Source organism: Exophiala xenobiotica (genome assembly GCF_000835505.1).
Source record: "Exophiala xenobiotica strain CBS 118157 unplaced genomic scaffold supercont1.5, whole genome shotgun sequence".
NCBI classification, from domain to species: domain Eukaryota; kingdom Fungi; phylum Ascomycota; class Eurotiomycetes; order Chaetothyriales; family Herpotrichiellaceae; genus Exophiala; species Exophiala xenobiotica.
The window spans coordinates 3466167-3485092 of NW_013562490.1; the positions used below are offsets into that span (position 1 = coordinate 3466167).

At 52.3% G+C, this 18926-nt stretch overlaps 7 protein-coding genes across 7 annotated transcripts; 1 reads left to right on the forward strand and 6 right to left on the reverse strand.

Annotated features, from left to right (window-relative positions):
* Nucleotides 1-73: 73 nt before the first annotated feature.
* PV05_09086 (uncharacterized protein) lies at nt 74-2079 on the reverse strand (the record flags this gene model as incomplete). The annotated part of the gene is made up of 3 exons (XM_013458650.1): nt 74-1540; nt 1600-1716; nt 1777-2079. 3 exons carry the CDS (start codon nt 2077-2079, stop codon nt 74-76), a joined length of 1887 nt encoding a protein of 628 aa, XP_013314104.1.
* Nucleotides 2080-2933: 854 nt separating this feature from the next.
* Nucleotides 2934-4017, reverse strand: PV05_09087 (uncharacterized protein; the record flags this gene model as incomplete). The annotated part of the gene is made up of 3 exons (XM_013458651.1): nt 2934-3760; nt 3822-3916; nt 3965-4017. 3 exons carry the CDS (start codon nt 4015-4017, stop codon nt 2934-2936), a joined length of 975 nt encoding a protein of 324 aa, XP_013314105.1.
* A 436-nt stretch (nt 4018-4453) lies between these two features.
* On the reverse strand, nt 4454-5705 carry PV05_09088 (uncharacterized protein). The gene has a single exon (XM_013458652.1). It carries the CDS (start codon nt 5448-5450, stop codon nt 4551-4553), a length of 900 nt encoding a protein of 299 aa, XP_013314106.1. The 5' UTR covers nt 5451-5705; the 3' UTR covers nt 4454-4550.
* A 561-nt stretch (nt 5706-6266) lies between these two features.
* PV05_09089 (uncharacterized protein) lies at nt 6267-9226 on the reverse strand. The gene has a single exon (XM_013458653.1). The coding sequence runs from the start codon at nt 9059-9061 to the stop codon at nt 6569-6571; it is 2493 nt and encodes an 830-aa protein (XP_013314107.1). The 5' UTR covers nt 9062-9226; the 3' UTR covers nt 6267-6568.
* Nucleotides 9227-12237: 3011 nt separating this feature from the next.
* On the reverse strand, nt 12238-16400 carry PV05_09090 (urea carboxylase). The gene is made up of 4 exons (XM_013458654.1): nt 15752-16400; nt 13248-15695; nt 12624-13200; nt 12238-12575 (listed from the first exon to the last, which is right to left on the reverse strand). The coding sequence occupies exons 1-4, from the start codon at nt 16214-16216 to the stop codon at nt 12337-12339; spliced, it is 3729 nt and encodes a 1242-aa protein (XP_013314108.1). The 5' UTR covers nt 16217-16400; the 3' UTR covers nt 12238-12336.
* A 117-nt stretch (nt 16401-16517) lies between these two features.
* PV05_09091 (lactam utilization protein lamB) lies at nt 16518-17634 on the forward strand. Its single transcript, XM_013458655.1, has 3 exons — nt 16518-16741; nt 16794-16965; nt 17031-17634. The coding sequence occupies exons 1-3, from the start codon at nt 16685-16687 to the stop codon at nt 17567-17569; spliced, it is 768 nt and encodes a 255-aa protein (XP_013314109.1). The 5' UTR covers nt 16518-16684; the 3' UTR covers nt 17570-17634.
* A 20-nt stretch (nt 17635-17654) lies between these two features.
* On the reverse strand, nt 17655-18925 carry PV05_09092 (uncharacterized protein; the record flags this gene model as incomplete). Its single annotated transcript, XM_013458656.1, has 1 exon — nt 17655-18925. The coding sequence occupies exon 1, from the start codon at nt 18663-18665 to the stop codon at nt 17655-17657; it is 1011 nt and encodes a 336-aa protein (XP_013314110.1). The 5' UTR covers nt 18666-18925.
* Between the last annotated feature and the right edge of the window lies 1 nt (nt 18926).

Genomic DNA, 18926 nt, shown 5'->3' on the forward strand with positions numbered 1-18926 from the left:
CGTCGCCCAGCCCCGAATTCTCCCTCATGCGCCTCCACACGCGCGCCGCCTCGTCTCCGCCCGCCTCAGATTCCTAGTTCTTCTTTGGCGACAGCTTCTTGACCACGGTTCTGGCGCCGAGGCGCAGAGAGCGGACGAGAGAGGCCGACTTGCGAGCGCTAGGCTCGTCTTTTACAGCGTCGAGGTAGTATCCCTCCAACGCGCCGAGGTCCAGGTTCACGTATCCGGCGTTGCCAAAGCCGAAAAGACCATGGAAGTCCTGCAAGAGCCTCAGACCATCGGCGGCAGCGATGACAGGGTACTGCTGATGGCTCGATGGGCGTACTGTGGACAGCACAAGGTCGTCGAGGCCAGGATCAAGCACGGAAAGGATAGCAGTTGCAACCTCGTTATAATCCGCACAAACGGCCTGTTTCATGGCGCCGGTCTCAACTTCGGCTCGGACGTCGATTGCCATGGCGGCGCGAGTCTCCAGCTTGGTGTCTGTTGGGAGGAAAGCATGTCGATACTTGATCACAGCCGAAACCACCACAGGTTCATCTTCTTTGTCCGTTTTAAGGACATCAAGAAAGTGATCAACAAGAGCCATTGCGGGAGATCTTTCGCTTCTGCTCACAGACTGTTCCTTTGACCGCATAGATGTCGACAGCCGGGAAGAGAGGCTCGTATCATTGATTTTCAGATACACGACCACGACCCAGCGATCAAGATTGTTCAAGTAGGAAAGGCTAGGTAGGCCAATGTGAGTAACTTTCACGGCAGGACCAATGACAGATATGTCGATGCTGAGGTCGCGAAGAAAGCCTGGATAGTTCTGGACAACGCTGTATGGTGGACCGGGGATGTGGGGATTGACACTGCTGTGATAATGAAAAGCGTTCTGCTCGTAAGCCGCGATATCGAAGATGGCATATGCCGTGGCTCTGTATCTCGAAGCATTCTCAAGGACTGCGAAAGAGTAGGTCTCTACGTTGAGAGCGCCAATGCTGGGTAGGCGTGCGCCATTGAATTTGGTAAGCTCCTGGCGAATCAACGACGCCTTGGAAGCCGAGATCGATGGAGGTCCAGAATAGATAGAGGGTGGTGGTACGAGCAAAGGATTTGGATTCAGAAGTTCGTAGAACTGTGGACCAGGGTTTCGAAACATGCCGGAGTAAGAAGTCGCTTGCGTCCTGTTACTCATCACCGTGTTAGGACTCGTCCTTCCTGACAAAATCTCGGTCGTAGCATTGTTCAAGGGCGGGCGACAAGCCGCGTATGTGCTCGATTCTCCGGTCTCGAGGCGGTGAGAGCCCAGCATCCCATTGATAGAGGGGTAGTTTGCCATCACCGGACGCATCAAGGGCTGACTCGGCAAGGGTTCAGTGATGGGGAGTTCATCATCGTGAGGAAGATCGGCAGGAAGATTGGTGTTGGAAGCCATAACTCGAGAGAAAACGCGGCGGAAGATGCCTTTTGGGTTGGGTTTTGAAAGTGAGGTCTTGCGAATGCGTAGAGATGGTTCAGACTGCTCCAGCAAGGCTAGAGGCTTTGCAAGACGCTGTGCGATTGTTAGCTCGAGTCCGAGCGAGGACAATGGACGGAGAGAAGAATCATTACCTTGTCAGGTCTGTGGATTGAAGAAATTGGGCGGCAAGCCGTCTTGTGATTGTGAATTGTGTGATGAGTTGAGGGAAGGCGAGAAATTGAGGACGCGTCGCTGCGCGAAGTAAGAGGCTGAGACGTGATGGTTAGCAAGCGTCTCGAGACATCAGAGAAGGGATAAGAGCTTCTTACCTTGCTTTCTCCGTCAATGGGAAACCTCTTGTGGGGATGTTGGATGGCTGTGTGATGATTTGAGAGAAGAGATGGAAAGGGGACGCAACCGTATGAAGCTGAGCCTTGGCTGAAATCGGTGTGCGAGCGAGATGTGCTTTCTCTGCCCCAAATCGAAGACCATGAACCCGAAATTGATCGAATTGAAAAACTCCGGGTCTTTGCTGAGGTATTTCGAGAAGAAACGCTTGCTTCGGCCTCACTGAGATCGGGATTACGGACCCTAAGAACCCTCGGGGTCGCGTCGAGATCCTTCCACACCATCCTGACCCAATACCAGATCCTCGCTGGCTCGGTAGGGTACTGGCAGTATTCCGTGTGAGTGTATCCTCCTACTGCTCTTTCACCGCTCTGAGCCAAAAGCAGTCTCCGTCGATAGACGAAGGGTTCGACTTCCAGGGTATCCTTTTTGACCGGACCAGGCTCTTTACAGTCTTCGCTCAAGTACCGATCCAACTCTCTACTGAAGCCAGAACACGTCAATCTTGTTTCCAAGTCACTGTCCCCAAAAGATAGTGTCGACCTCCGATGTATTCAAGGCCTTTTCCAACAACGATGGCTCAGTTTCCTGCCGCAAAGAAATGGAACCTCGGGTGCAGGCAGTTCAAAACAGCCCACCAAAAGACCAATGATTCGAAGACACCCAAGCAGTCTGCAAGCTAACAACCAAGACTTCTGCAGCGTCAATCGGACTGTCCAAAACCGCTGAAGCTTCCAATCCTTCCTGGTCGGGTCTGGGAGCCAATGGCAGAGAAAGACGTCGGATTCAAGAGAAAGAATGCCAGATATGATGCTGGCCAAGAGGTGTCGATTGCGTCGTTGTCCAAGATTACTGGCTGTTTCAAATGTCATGCAAGCTCTACACAATGCGTGCCGATACTTGAGACAAAGCCTGAGGCATATACTGCAGCATACATGGGTGTAAGTCGAAGAGGAAGGCTTGAGAATCGACCAGCGGAAATTGTGGCTCCCCCAAGTCATAACTGCAGCGGCGTCTCATTGCTCTTGCACTTCCGAGCTTTAGAGATGGCAGGCGCCGTAGGCCAACCAGAACAGCAAGGCCAACCCACTGGGCCAGCCGGAGAAGCTGCAGACGGGCCTGGGGCGTCGCGTCGGCATCACATTGTCATACTTGAGACCTCGCTTCTCACCTTGTCGAAGAGCTCTTCGTCCAGCTTCGAGAAACGGATTTGCCGGGTTGCATTTGCGAACATCTTCTGTCGCGCATCCACGGTTGTCAAGTCTACAGAACCCAGGCCGGCACGGCCGCCAGCAGCACTGCCGAAAAGAGTGGCTTCATTGATGCTCGCCTCAATACCGTTGGTGACACGCGATTCCCAGACGCCGTCCCATTTCCATTCACTGGGATATTTTGGTGAAGATGGTGCGCCGTCACTGCCAATTGTCGGACTTTTTGGACGGGCATCCTTCCTGGTAAGGCCTCGGTGAGCGCGCCAGGCATGCCATGCGCTGGGATCGCCGGCCACATCGAGCGGCATGCTGTCCAACATGTCGGCGTCCTCAAACGCGCTCTTGATGTGGGACAACATCTTCAGTAAGAGGCCCTTGCGATCATGGATCTCCTGCCCTACCTGCCGAGGCGCTGTCGAGTTGACAGCATCAACAGCACCAGGCGCCAGAGCGGTTGTGTCATCTTCTTCGGTCACAGCGCCACTGTGAACTTCGTCGCCCGTAGCGGGACTCCGCCGTCGAAACCAGTGCCGAAAACCATAGCGCAAGGAAAATGCGCCGGGCGGAAGCCTATCGGTATCAGAGGCGCTGATCGTACTGGACGCGTCGACACCACTGGCGCTGAAGGTATAGGTAGTCAGTGGAACCACTAGAGGGTGGAAGATGTCGCTTGAGAATGTTACGAGAGGAGGATCCTCAGGATAGGAGTCGGGGAATGATATATCGAATCGAAGGACCGCCCCTGCATATGGCCCTGCAAGCTCAGAGTCAGCTTGAATCACCTCACGGTGCTGGAAAGGGAAATCGTAAGCTACCTTCGCGGACAAAGAGCACCGCAGCCCAAACTGAAGGGGTGCCCGGAGTGAGCGAAAGATAAACACCCTCTGGACAGCTGTCCTTGAGAGATGAGCTTGAACAATGTCAGCAAGGAGTGTCAGCGTGCAGACAACTTACTCACAAGTCAAGAACAAGCTGTTGTCGACGGAAAGATGGGAGCAAAGGAGTGGACATGTTTATCGAAGAGAAGATGTGGTTGCAGAGGGAAGTTTATAGGTGGAGTTGAACCCCACGGACGCCGAGAAAACAAACGATAGGGACAAGCCACAGGCGTACAAGGGCCTTGATGGACCCCTGACAGTCTCAGCCGCGTGCCCACAGCCTATCGGGACAAGGCGCGGCTGGTGATGGGTACTGGCGGATGATTGGCCTGGGGGAATGTCTGGACGACTAAGCGACTGCAATGGTTGGGCATCGCGCACGAAGGCATGTAGGAAACACGACAAAAAGGAGAAGCCACAGGACATACGGCGTTGTCGCTCAAGCGGAAAGGAAGTATCGACTTGCATGGAGAATCGTCTTCGGAACCCTGGATTGAAGGACCTGGTCGTCTCCAGGTGCAAGAGGCTATTATGGCACAGAGCGCAAAGCATGGTGGACAAGCAAAAGATCCGAACAAGATGTTTGTCATTCAAGGTCATGAAAGAGCTATCAAGGAGCGAAACAACCTTGCAGCCATGATTCAGGCGGGACTGGCACCTAACTCCTTAAGGTGCTCTTCTTCGACTCTGAGCAACAGCATCAACACCATCATTAACACCTCCAAGAATGCCTTCAACCAGCCATGATCCAGCATCCACACATGCGCCGCCCAGCCGGCCATCTTTGAACCGCGTCAATGCCTTCTGTAACTCAATGCTGCGTTCGCCTAGTGCTGAAGTCAAGTCGAGCCCATTCGCAAGGACTCTTTCTGTGACTTGGTGTTGTCGCTCATATTGCATTATGCGGTTCAGAAAAGCCATGATGATGGGAAGAATTAGCAGGACGCCAGCAATAAGCCAGCAGACAAGCCTAGCGACTCCTTGTCGGAGTAGGCTAGGATGCTGCCGGCGTGAGGCTGGTGGTGTTTCTGACGATTGAGACAGCAGTTGCGGAGACATGCTGGACCGCAAAGACTCAACCTCAAAGGGTGTCAAAGTCTCAGGCAAGGCCATATGCATGTACCGCAAAGCATCGATATGCATGCTGCGAAGAGCAATGCGATCTCCGCCTTGTTCGGCTTGCGTTTTGGCAGTCACCCACAGCCTTATGCCTGTCGCAGCAACATCCCAATCGATGCCAGTGCTCGTCTCTGGCTGCGGAAGCGTTCTCAGACTCAATTCTTGCGTGGATAGTTGTTCGTTCGGAGTCTCTGGTCTTATCATTGGCGTGCTGGCACCGCTTGAGGGGACAGTAACAGCAAAGCCATAGAATTCTTTCTCGTTCGTTGCATTGACGCATGAGAGGGTGCGGGCGTTCCGCTCGGGGCTCGAGGACTGGAGAACAATGGCTCTCGCGGATCGCCGTAGAGAGGCCAATACGGGAATGCGTGACCGTACAGCAGATGGGATCATTGTATAGAAGCTCGAGTGGGACATGTTTTCGCATCTCACGACGGGAGGGCCCATCACCAATGCGGGCAACGCTGAGTGCGTGAAGCGAAGAGGTTCGTCTCCTGCGGCACTTATTCCTATAATACGATGACTGACACGTCGCAGGAAGGTGTTCAAGTGAAGGGATACTCGGATGGACAGTGGTGCAAAGGACTCCTCTACCGTGCGAAGCAGAGGGGGGAAATACTGTTATCAGTGCTCTCCACGGGGTCGCTTTTCACATGCACAGGGTCGAATGCACAACATACCGACAGATGACCACGTTTTGACGGGTGTGATTAGTTCGCAGCACGGTTGTTATTTTGTTGAGGAGGAGCGGGCCAGGGGGGTATGTGCTTTGATAGTAGGCGTAGGGGAGAGGGCTCGCCTCTTTCACATGCTCGTCGCAGCTGGCTCTTATTGGGTCATTTTCGCCCAGGAAAGAGTAGGGACTTCGCCTTCCAGGGATGCTCGGAGATCGGGGCAGATAGGAATGAGGCCCAGAACCATCGTAGGAGACTGGCAGGTTCGCTCATTCGCAACCTAGCACCCAGCGAGGCTATTCGATTGTGCTTGTAGATGTTTCGAGTCAGAACGGACACGACGGAATACTTGCAAATTTTCCCAGAGCCCGGATTCGGATCAACTTTTGCCCGGACTTCTGATCCTCCGTGAACCATAGGCAGCATGTCGTCAATTCTTGATGCTGATAGCTCTCACTCTTTTCGAAATATGTCGTTCGCAAGGCGCGAGGTAAGCACGAAAGCAACCAGATATGACTGGTAAGTGTCATCGATGCCAAAACAATAATGCGGAGCAGGCATCTAGAGGAATCATCCGCAGGGCGTGCCACGAGACTGGCTCTGAGGGGGATGAAAAACGAATAGTACAGCACCGCCGTCGACACAGAGAGCAATTGATTCGTGGTCTCGGTACTAAATTTGTATTTTTCTAATCGTAAGCCTGTAATACTGACGCCGCCCCAGAAGCCCACGCCCTGTGCCCGACCATCGTAAGATCTCTTGCGTGAGTACGCCTTTTTGTGGGTGTATATATATGAGGGTAAGCATACCAGCAGGCCAACTCCTCAATCGTCAGCATACATGCCATATAGTCATTCTTTTGGTCTTCATGCGTATGTTCTTTGCTTTGTCTCAATTCAAGCCGGCCATATATCCAGTCAACTGATTGATATCCTGCTCGTTCATGAAGTTGTTCTGGGGCTGCTTCTGCTGCACCGGCGCAGCTGAGTTCATATTGTTCAATCCCATATCCATCATCGGACTCACGCCGAAAGAGCCGTATAAGGACTCACCGGGGATGCTCGAGGAGAAAGGCATCGTGGTCGCAGCCGTTGCAGGCATGCTGCCCGCCTGACTGTCCAGACCCATCTCGAAGTTCATATCGTCCACCATGCCCAGGTCAAGACCGCTGAAGTCAATGCTGTCGAAGTCGAACTCCATGTTCTGATCGAATGTGGCAGCTGTGGCGGAGTTGGGCATGCTGCCATAATCTGCAGTCATGGCTGGACAAGAGGTGGAATCAGTGGACATACTCTTCCTGGTGGGCGCTGGTGTCTTGAGCTTCAAGCCGCCTTTGATCACATATGGCGCCATGATCGGTACTTCGGCCAGATTCTGGGTCACCATGGCGTCGGTAAGCCCACTGATACCTTGCTGGTACTTGAACGTATCCAGCCATTGCTGATTATCCGCGCAGGTCCAATTCCACGGGTCGTTGTCCTCATATATGATCATGCGCGCCTGGTCTTGGATGTCCTTGTCCGTGGGCATCCTGCCTGCCGATTTCTGCTGGGAGACGAACTTGGTCAGTTCCTGCTCCAGTCTGCCCCAGCAGTTGGAGTCCTTGGTCATTTGGTCAGGTTCTGCACTCTCGGCGGAAGTGCCGGTCGTCAGACCAGCATCTGTACCGGCCGATGGCGTCGTCTGGGCTGCTCGAGCAACATAAGGATCCATGGTCATCCGCTCATGCGCGATGAGGTAGGGTGGAATGGCATTCTCGACCAGTCTTTCGACATATGGCTCGAAGCCCCAACCGTTGGCCCACATGCTCATGTCCGCCCCATTGCGGAAGTGTGCGGCAAGATGGTCAGCACGCTGTTGCCAGGCCGTGAACTTGGACGGGCAGAAGCCACAGGATGATTTGATCTCGTTGGTAGTGCTCTTCCACGAGTCCATGTGAGACTGCACTTTTGCATTGTGCATCAGCTTGAGGTGCTGGCTCAAGTGGTCCTTGCGATAGAAGGTACGTTCTTGCATCGTCTTTTCCTGGCAAGCCGTGAAGTTGTGCAACTCCAAATGTTCTGCAGTTGGGTTTGGTTCCCGGCAAAAGACACACATTTCCGTCTGTGTCAGAGCATCGATCATGGTTCCGCCAGTGGGACAGCATGACCACCGCTCCAAAGCCAGATGCAGTGACTTCTCGTGCCTTTGCCAGTCATATTTGGCAGGGAAAGAATCCGTACAAAAGGTGCATTGGAAAATCCTTGCACTCCGAGATTTGGCCTGTTGCGCGACGGTCCGTTGTGTTACTGGAGCCCTCCTGCGCCTGCGTCTATCTTGCGACGAAGCAAATGATCCTTTTGATCGGTTCGACCTCGAAGATGCGAAGGTCATGTCGCTGTTGGTTGATTCTTTGGTGCCAAAACTGCTGACTGATGGTGCACGGAACATCGAGAAAGAAGAATCTTCCTCACTCGAGGCTTTTCTCGAGCTGGTCCTAGACCCAGCTCGAGAGCCATGTGCACTGGAATAGGATTGGTTGCGAACGGGAAGAGGTGTGGCAGTAACGGCTTGGGCGATGGCAGTCATCGAAGCAGGTTCGTGTTCCGGGGGCGAAGCTTTCCATCTGTCTAGCGGGTTCAGGTTTGCAATATCTGGATTTTCCTGTCGCTGAGGGATATCAATCGCACCGAGCATAGGTGAGGATGGTCCCGAAGCAGGTCGGACTTTGCCTCGTCTCCGTGCGTTGGCGAGCCAGTTCGAGATTTGGCTCCTTTTGAGACCGGTGATTTGCTTGAGTTCATCCTTTTCTCGTTCATTAGGGTATGGATGATCAGCATGTTCCGCTAGCCATTGCTTCAGAATCTTGACAGCGTCTCTTGGGAAGCGAGCACCAGTCTTTCGGCCGCGTCCTTCTTCCATTGATCTCATCGCTCTTCGCCGTTCCGTCATTGTCCCTTCGCATACTTGTTGATCTTCTGAGATGCCAGGGAAAGTACTGACAAATCCCTTGGGGATCTTAGAATGAACGAAACTGCATTCTCGGTACAGGGAGATGCAGCAGGTGCATCCTGTGACTAATGCCCCTCGTGTAGCCAAGAAGCAATCCAAGCCCATCCTCGCGCAGAGCTCACATGGTTCTTTGGCACGAAACATGGGGTAGTCCATGCCGAGATCAGACGTATGTGGAATGGCCTCGACTTCGACATTGTTGATTAGTTTGATCATAACAGTGCTTGGTTCCGCAGGTCTGCTGGGTACGAGATTGAACGACTTTTCGAAGAATAGCGAGTCGTAGCAGTCATTGGCATCATCTTGGGTAGTTTCGCCCATCAAAGAAGAGCATTCGTCGAGTTCTAGGTTTGGAATGATGTGGGACGCATCCTCGAAATTGAAGTACTCCATTTTGTTGGGCTGGACACCAATGGCCCTCTCAGCAACGAGTTGATAGAAAAGATGAAGTGTGAATGTCAATGGAAGGACATCTGGGGTATTCAGCCTTTCAATGTCCGTCGGAAAGCGAATACGGGGATCCAACGTCGGTTCGAATGGTATGACTCTTTGCCTGGCGTATGTTTAGGTGTGGACAAGACTTGGCTATGCACGCCCTTCGTTCGACATTGACATGGCCGTTTGGCGCATGGTGGGGATCTCCGAGTACGCTAATACCACCAGCATCCATCAAAACCTCTCGTTAGTGCCCGCTTACGGTGACAGTGGGCTGCCCCAGGCCTGCAGTGGCAGCTTCCAGAAAACCGCTCAAGCAGATCGGCTCTGGCTTGTGGGGTTCGCTCAAAATTCTTGTCATAGTATTCGTCACACGAGCAAGCCAGGACGCCTGAACAAGGGCACGACATTGGGCAGAGCGTTAAAAGATAGACAGGCCATCCAAATCTATCGCCAATCATTCTGCTTTTGAGTGCTTAGGGTCGGATGCAGGCTGACAAACATGCCCAACGCGGTTGTTTGGCAGTAAATGCAATGCCATGAGCATTACATGGTGAACTGCGTCTTCGGATGCGTCTTGCCTAAAGAACTGAACCTTCAACCGACATCGATGCCTGGAGCTGGAGGGGCTCTAAAGATTTGGGGGAGACTCCAAAATTACGACGCTGGCGCATCGAGAGATTGACTTGGGAGGTCTCGTTGGATCCCTTGCTGATTACTGTATGCAACTTTCGTGACGCTGACACATCATCGGCGAATGCTATGGTAGACTCGGGTCTTGAAGAGGACTAATTCCAGATTTTTCCTATGTAGATCGCTTATTCAGGTACCTCGAGCTGTGAAGAACGCCGCAATCTAAGAATGTGTCAGTTTGAGGTAAATCTGGGATAAATCCGCAAGACACAGTTCTCATCATTCAGCGCGCAAAGAAACAATTCTCCTATTTGCCTTCTAAACATGCTTCCGGCTTATAGTGGTGGCTACGAAATCCACTCAGTATCGATTTTCAAGTTGCTGTTTACTACGGTACCCTGGGTAATCGTGTAGATTGTCGCTAGGGTGCCATTCGACGACGAACAGCGGCGGGGGCAATTTATGAGCCAGGAGAGCCTCATGTTCAATGCGAGGCCCAACTGCTGCTCGAAACCAGCAGCTGTTTTGCAGCCAGACGAGCGAGGATTATACGACTTACCCATGATACTGTAGTGCAAGCCTGGCGCGAGAGGGGCGATTCTCCGTCGTGGAAGCTTTCTTTTTTGCTCTTTTGAAGAGTTGTAGGGGTTGTTTTGGTGTTGTGGTGGAAAGAATGGTCGCTAGGGAGGTGTTGCGCCAGTGACACCAGGACGCGTCCCATATATCGTATTGCTCTTCTCCATGTCGACAATGTCACGAGAAACTATTATGCTCGCCATGTGGCCTTGCAGGGACCAGTAGTATGGATGAGGCGCAATATGGACGAGGCTGCGCCTGAGGTGGAATAGAAAATCTTAATCACGTGACCCACCGCACAAGATCAAGAGCAGCACAATCCGTGAACCACCCCCAAAGATCGCTGGGCCCGATAAGCCCAAGAGTAGTATCACAAGAAAGCCCTTTTCGAGAAGAGTAAGGTGATACACTTTTGATTAGATGCATGCGTTGGGTTGGGGCATCATATCCCTATACAAAAACCGCTGCCCGAAAAACGAAGGACGGGACATATCGCAGAAGAGCAAGCCCAAATGAAGCCCAAAAATGACGGAAAAAATCTGCCCAGATTGCTTGAGCCGTGCCAAGTCCAGAAAATTTGGTCTGGACATGTAAAAATGTGTGGTTGTGGGTCCTCAGCCCAAACCCACCACCACTCCCTTGAGGCCATTCTTTCCACCACAACACCAAACCAACCTCTACAACTCTTCAAAAGAGCAAAAAAGAAAGCTTCCACGACGGGGAATCGAACCCCGAGCTAGTCGGATCGAAAATCTCGGAGAGAAGCTGAGAGCGACTGATGTTACCGTTACACCTGTCAATCGACTGTTAGATGTGATGATTGAATGATTGATGAATTCTGTGCTTACCATCGTGGATTGTTGAGCGGAATTCGAACTCTTTAATATATAATTCAACATTTAGACACTCGGTGAACGTGCATGAAGAAAAGTGGGATCTTGAGACACTGTGGGTGTGTGGTTGCATTTGGGGGTGTGGGCGCTCGGATATCCACGGGATAGGTCGATAAAAGCCCAGCGAGAACTTCAAGTGCATTAGATTTAGCTTGGCCTGCAACGATTTGACGGTCGATTGTGTCTCCATTCATATCTGCTGGCCCGGGAGACGTTGGAGACATCATGAGGCAGAATTTGGGTTATGGAGGGTAGATCCAGCGTTCTGCACACGGATTCAGATACCGAGCACAGTGTCAACTTGGATAGACCGTGCATATCGTCGACAGCCCGGTAGCATCGACTGGATGACTGTCGGTGTCAAGTGTCTGCATACTCTATATTTATATGTATCGACTCATTGACCACCATTTTTTTCTACTTTTTGCAAAGACTTGTTTGCCAGGAATGCAATCATGAAAATCCATAGATTCGCCTCTTCAAGCTGGTATTAATCTTTGACATGGGCTCAAAGAGTCTTGTGGTTGAGATGCTGGTTGGTACTTCTTCGCGACGAGGCTGGCAGTCTAGGGGTTGCAAGCCTAAAGCGGCCGCCATGCTGCACCTGCCAGTCACTCACCTCTCTACATCTCGACAAGCTGGAACAAGTAACAGCACATATGTTGATCAGTATATTGAGTCATCGTGTCCAAAGGATCTAGGCTTGGTGTGCAGAGTAGTGAGACGATGCCATGCCATGCCTGCCCAACACCTGTATTGCCAAGCCATCACCAAAACTGGTGGTGAAGCCCAACAAAGGTATTTACTACGGTCTAATGGATAAATCGTGTAATGAAACTCGCTTAACCGGGGTGCCAAACAGCTTCCGCTTGAATCGGCGAAGCAGCAGTTGGCATCGCTTTGAACAGGAGACCCTCCTGCCACACAAATTGCCCTCGCTGCTGTTTGTCGTCGAATGGCACCCTGGCGCCAGATTACACGATTTACCTATGAGACCGTAGTATGGGACATATTGTTGAGCAGCTATCATCAGCAAGCAATTCTCATGTTACAATTGTACGGTGCCAAATATATCAGGCTACTTTGGATAATAACTTCGTCCCACGATCACAATATCGCTGCACAAGCCACCTATTTGGCCTTGCGCAGCAGCATCAGCGGATCTCCAGCCTGAACCACATCATTCGGCTTGACGAGCATCTTCTCGACCTTGGCCCCTGCCATACTCTCCTCAGTCTTGACCGGGATCTCGAGCTTCATAGCTTCCAGTATGGACACAATCTGCTCGTCCTTGACAGTATCGCCTTCCTTAACCTCGATTTTCCAAACATTAGCATTCAGAGGCGCCTCGATCGCGATGATATCCGGATCTGATCTGTTAGTTTGGGGACATTCTGGCCGACATCGAGCGCACTTACCATGCATCAAGTCATGCACTGTATCTATGCTGATCTTCCCAGCCTCCTTCTCTTTGTTCCACTTCTGCAGAAGTTCCTTTTCGATCTTGTCCATCTCTGCCTGGGCCTTACGCTGCTTGGCCCGGATCTGCTCAACTTCCTCTTTGGTATCTTTTAGCAGCTTGTTGTGCTCCTTCATGTCGAAGACAGTATCCTCATACTCGTACTCATACCGTCCACTTCGGAAAGTCGCCATCATACTTTCATATTTCTCCTCAGACACTTCATAGAAGGTGATCTGATCAAAGTCCTCAAACAGCCACGGCCTGTCGGAGGTATACCCCTTCTTGTACCCGAGAATATCGGCACCTGGAATCGAGAGCCCGAGGTTCATATACCCGCCTGGAGACTCGACATTATAAATCGCCATGCATGACCCTCCCCAACCGACTTGACCTTCTGGAGTATGCACCCTTGACGGGTTCATCTTCGGGCACTGCATCCGCTGACGTGGGTCGATTGGCAAGCAGATTGGCAAGGCGACGAAGAAACCCACAGCAACAACCATTAGCGACGATTTTGTCAGGATATCACGCAGCTATTTCAAAGTCAACCACAAGACCAAATACGACGATTCATGCTTACCTGTTGCTCAGTGAAGCCGTTGTTCTTGGCCACGAAATCTGCCGGATCCGGCAAATATACCGCGTAAGGTCTCTGCGTCTCCATGTACCTCTGCAGACTCTCCTTTTGTCTCTTACTCTCAAACGTGATGGGCATTTTGTACTTCCTACTCGGATACTTCGCCTCACTCAAGTCGCCCAGCTCATTCTCGAGCTTGAGCAAGTAATCCAACATCTTCGGCCGACTGACCTTCAGTGAGTCGTAGTACAGCATCAGTGAGTTCCCGCAGGCCATGCCTGTCAGCATAGCGCCGTTCGCAAAAGATATGTCACCCTTCGACTCGCGCAGCTTCTGGTACAAAGCGACCGCGCGGCATCGGTAATTCAGATCGAATGACCCATGACCGTAGTCAATCAGGATGAAATCATCGCCGCCCTGGCGATACGAGACCAGCGGCTGATGCTTGCTCGGTTCCTCTTTGATCTGGTGAATCAGTGCTTTCTCCCAACCTTTGTTCTCCGTGGATGGCGGGAAGCCTTCATATTTCAACGGCGAAACGTCCCCGAAGCTACCCTTCCCATTGCACACGTCGTGGATCTTCGCAAGGAACGTCTCGACCTCGTTCCTCTTGGCGATGGCGTCCGCGTACGAAACTCGCTTGAACCGCAGCTTGTTGCCGGCTTTCATCTGGCCCATCCGCCAGTAATCCGCCTTCACAATAGTAGTGGCAGACACGAAGCCACCATAGTCAGGCGCATCGACCGGGAACAAGCACGGATCATCGCCCGTCCAATTCAGCGTGCCGACAGGATATCCGTACTCGATGACGTTTGATGGATGAGCACCGCCTTCTCCACCATCCGACCGCGCCCATTTCGGTTTCGTCCCCAGAAGGCGAATCCCTCCACGCGAGGCATTGTGCGAGACGGTATATGTGCTGCCATAAAACTCCTCGATCGAGTCCTCCGTGATGAACCCCTCATCATACGGCCCGGGCATGGAGAAAAGATCCCATTCCTCCGGATATGTCGGGATCAAGTGTTCTGGAAGTTTCAGTTCGCCTTTTATTTCGGGCAATTCACTCGTTATAGTAAGCAGATCGCCAGCCGCGAGAGCTCGGCCTTGATACCCTCCAACGGCTGTCATGGGTGCTGTGGATTTCGATCCGAACCATGTCGCGATACTGGGCAGGCCGCCATAGATGGCCAGATAGGATCGGCAACCTCCTCCAGTCGTTTTCCCCACTGTCAAGCGTTGACCAGCTTCGATTTTCAGACGAGTCCACATCGGCACAGATTGCCCGTCGAGTTTGACTTCCATGGGCGCGCCGCAAACGGCGATAATAGCTGGACCGAGGAATCTGAGATCAGGACCACTCAGGGTAATCTCGATACCTTCCTTGCCTGTCGGATTCCCGACGAGGGCATTTGCGATCCGGAATGCGACAGGGTCCATGGGTCCAGAATGCGAGAAGCCCTTTCCAATCGTTGGTCGTCCTGGCCAGTCCTCCACAAGGGTGTACGCTCCGCCTTGCAGGACGTCGATGGCGTGAGGCTTGTAATCGAACGATTCGAGGAACTTGGTCATGGTGCGGCCGGACCTGAAAGTGTCGTCTTGGAGGATTTCAGTTAAGAATTCGATATTCGTCGGCGGTCCGAGGATCTTCGACCCCTGGAGCATTTCGATGAGCTTGTTGATCGCTTCGTCCCGCTTGGGAGCGTGCATCATGACTTTGGCCAGCAGTGGGTCGTAAAAGGATGTGACTTTGGTCCCTGTGTGTACCCAGCCGTCAATTCTAGAGCCAGGCACGTCCATCCAGGACACATGTTGCAGGGTTCCCGGTGATGGAGCGTAATTTTTCGCAGGATTCTCAGCGTACAGGCGAACCTCAATCGCCGCACCATTGGGTTCTTTTGGTTGGAGGCCCTTGAGATAGCCTCCCGGAAGACCTCCTTTGCCACATAACTCCGCGTCTGCTTGCTTGAGCATCAATTCGACGAGATCGACGCCGTAGCACAGCTCGGTGATACCGTGCTCCACCTGTAGGCGGGTGTTCATCTCGAGGAAGAAGAAGTCCCCTGACTCGTCATCCACGAGGTACTCAATCGTGCCGGCCGAGCCATAATTAATCGACTCGGCTAATCGGACGGCAGCAGAGCCCAACTTCTCACGCAGTTCAGGATGTTTCACGACGAACGGACTCGGACACTCTTCAACGACCTTCTGATGTCGGCGTTGGATCGAGCATTCACGCTCGCCGAAATGCACAGCCTGCCCCTGACCGTTGCCGAAAACTTGCACTTCGATATGATGGGACGATGCGTAGTACCGTTCAATGAACAGTCCGGCGTTCTTAAACAGTGTCTCACCACGAGACTGTACCGTCTTGAACGATTTTCGTACGTCGTCTTCATTCGCACATGTCAGTAAGCCCATTCCTCCTCCGCCTGCAGTGGCTTTAAGCATGACCTACGGTAGAACCGTCAGTAAACACCATCTTATCAGCTCGTCGAGCAGACACTCACCGGGAAACCCAGTTTCTTCGCCTCCTCCACAGCTTCGTCTTCGGAATTGACAAGACCCTTGGTACCTGGCACGATGGGGACATTTGCCTTTGCGGCCAACTCTCGTGCGGTATGCTTGATCCCAAAGTCCTCGATGCATTTCGAGCTCGGCCCCACGAACACCATACCAGCCTGTGTGACCTGGTGCGCAAAGTCCGTGTTCTCGGACAAGAAGCCATACCCGGGGATTACGCCATTGGCGCCCTTTGACTTTGCGATTTCGACAATCTGCTCTGCGTCGATGTATCCTTTGGAATCGGGCCCAGAGAGCAGGACGGCCTCATCCGCCGCGCCGACGTGCGAAGACGCGGCGTCTGCGCTGGTGTATATCGATATCGTCCGAATGCCCAGCTTGCGGGCAGTTTTGCATATCCGCACTGCGATCTCCCCGCGGTTGGCGACAAGAAGGGTCTTCAACTTCTCCATCTTTGTCTTGTCAAGTCAGGTCGATAGCACAAGATGTTTTATGATCAGATGCTGTCGTCCCTGAAGGCAAGAGCAGACGAGAACACGAGTAAGACCATCCTGTCACATCTGGGGGCTACCATGGCATTATCTAATAGTTGTGTTGGCGTGGCTCGGGCATTCGGAGACGTCGTCTGGGAGGTGCCATGATTGGAAGAAAGGAGCATCTCCTCCTCAATACGGATGAGGGGGTGTCCGCTCTTATCTTTGCGAGCTGTCGAGCTGTTTCCCCACAGATCGTGCTTCTCCGCCAGCACACTGACGTATTTATAAATGACTTCGTAGTGGTGCGTCGTAGGTGGTTCTGGATATACAGTAATGCAGGGAGAGAGTATCATATTGAATAAAACAACGCTCAGCTGGTCCAGAAGGCACATCTAGAAAGGTTGCAACCGATCCCCGAACGATTTGCTTCAGTCTCATCAAGCTATGACGCCTCCACCGATCAAGCACAAAGCTTTGCTGAACGTAGACTTAGGAGAAGCTGTGAGTTCATCACGCCTTGACTCTACAGAGAGCCTATTTGACGACGCCTTAGTATGGGAACTATGTCTGCGGTCCAGATCTCGAACTACTGCCACTGATCGATCATGCAAATGTTGCATGTGGGTTTCATGCGGGAGACCCATTGATCATGCAAGAGACGGTCCGAAATTGCAAGAAGTACAACATCAAAGTTGGAGCTCATCCAGGTCTTCCAGACATTCAAGGTAGGCGGTAACCTATTAATTAGGTGGTCCTCCTGAGTTCGTAGCCTCGTCCTGACAATGCCAAGGCTTCGGCCGTCGTGAGATCAAGATGTCTCCAGAAGAATTGACGGCAATCACGGTGTATCAAGTCGGAGCCTTGAAAGGCTTCCTTGACAAGGAAGGGGTACCGCTGCACCACGTCAAGCCGCATGGTATCCTTTACGGCATGATGTGCAGGGATTACGAGGTCGCAAAGGCGGTCATGGAAGGAATCCCCAAGGGCATCCCGGTATTCGGCCTTGCCGGGACGAATATGGAGAAAGCGGCGAACGACCTAGGTATAACCTTCTGGGCCGAACTGTACGGCGACGTGAAGTACAACAGCGATGGCAGTTTGGTAATCGACAGGAAGAAGAAACCTTGGGCTCTGGAAGATGTCCGGAAGCATGTCAGCCAGCAACTCAACACGCAGTCAGTGACGGCGGTCGATGGGGCCACTGTGCAACTACCCGTCAAAGAGTATCCGATTTCAATATGTTGTCACTCTGACTCCCCGGGTTGTTTGGGTATTATCAAGACGACGAAAGAGGTGATTGATGAGTTCAACCAGACGCATGGAAGATGAACCCACACAATTTCAAAAAAGAGCTCAGGAGCAGCAAACCGAAAATAATCCTTTTTAACGATGACCTTGTTCGTACTTGTTCTGTTCACTCCTCATCCACACCAACGATTTGATTACTGACAGTCCACAACTTCTTCGCTGCCTCCTCATCGTATGCCCACGCCGCATGTCCTTGAGCAGTCAATTCATTGGCCAATGAAGGTTCCACAGGTGGCGACACAGCGGTGTCATCCAGATACTTTCCTCCTTTGCCTTCAAGCTCCTTGTCCACGGCGGCCAGCACGGTCGTCGCAGCCCCCTGCTCGGCCGACTTCATACCTCGCATCATTTCGGCATTAGCCTGGAGCGCCGAGAAATCCAAGTGCACCCCCAAGCCCGTGCTGGTGATGCCACCAGGGTGCAATGACCAAGCATGCAAGCCCTGAGCGCCGTAGCGACGCTCGATTTCGTTTGCCATGTAGATATTGGCCGTCTTGGACTGTCCATAGCTGGCAAATGGAGCATATGACCCGGGCTCGTTAAAGTTGAGATCCTCAAACCGGATGGGCGACTGACGGTGTCCACTGCTCGAAACATTGACGACACGCGAAGCAGATGACCGTGTCGCTGAGGCAAGCAAGGTAGGCTTCAGCAACTGGAATAGCAAAAAATGACCCAGATGGTTCGTTTGGAGTTGGGCTTCGTATCCGTCTTTGGTCAGTGTGTGTTCCAGGAGGGCCATGATGCCGGCATTGTTGATCAAGACGTTTAATTTGGACTCTTTGGCCAGGAATTCCTTTGCACAGCTACGCACACTGTCGAATGAGGCGGTATCAAGCTGAAGGAGCTCGACTTTTCCAGGTTCCAAGATACCAGCAAGCGCTTTGCGACCCTTCTCTAAGTCGCGTGCTGTAGCATAGATCTTTGCACCGGTAGCCTTCAGTGCGCGGACTGTTTCAATGCCAATCCCTGATGAAGTTCCAGTGACGAGCATGACTTTGTCAGTGAGGGAATTCTCGAGATTGTTGTCCTTGATGATCTGTAGAGCTGTTGGGCGGGCATCACCAGGCCCAGCCAGGGAGGATGGCAGATGAGCTTGAGCATAGCGAGTTGTCATGTTGGCAGTCGAGAGTGAGGACTGAGGCTGGTTCGAGGTTACAGGTTGGACTCAGGTTGTGAAGATTGGTTGTAAGTGACTTTGTTGCACCATCCTGGTGCCATCTTTATATCTCCTTCCATCCTTTCCTTATTCCGGCGCAGAGTGTAGCCTGCAATCCTTCCACACACTAAAAAGCGTGGCCCTGCAATGTATTGGACTTAGGCACGATTTTGAAAATCTTCGCACTTAATCCCGAGCATTGCTCAGGACATCGCGTCT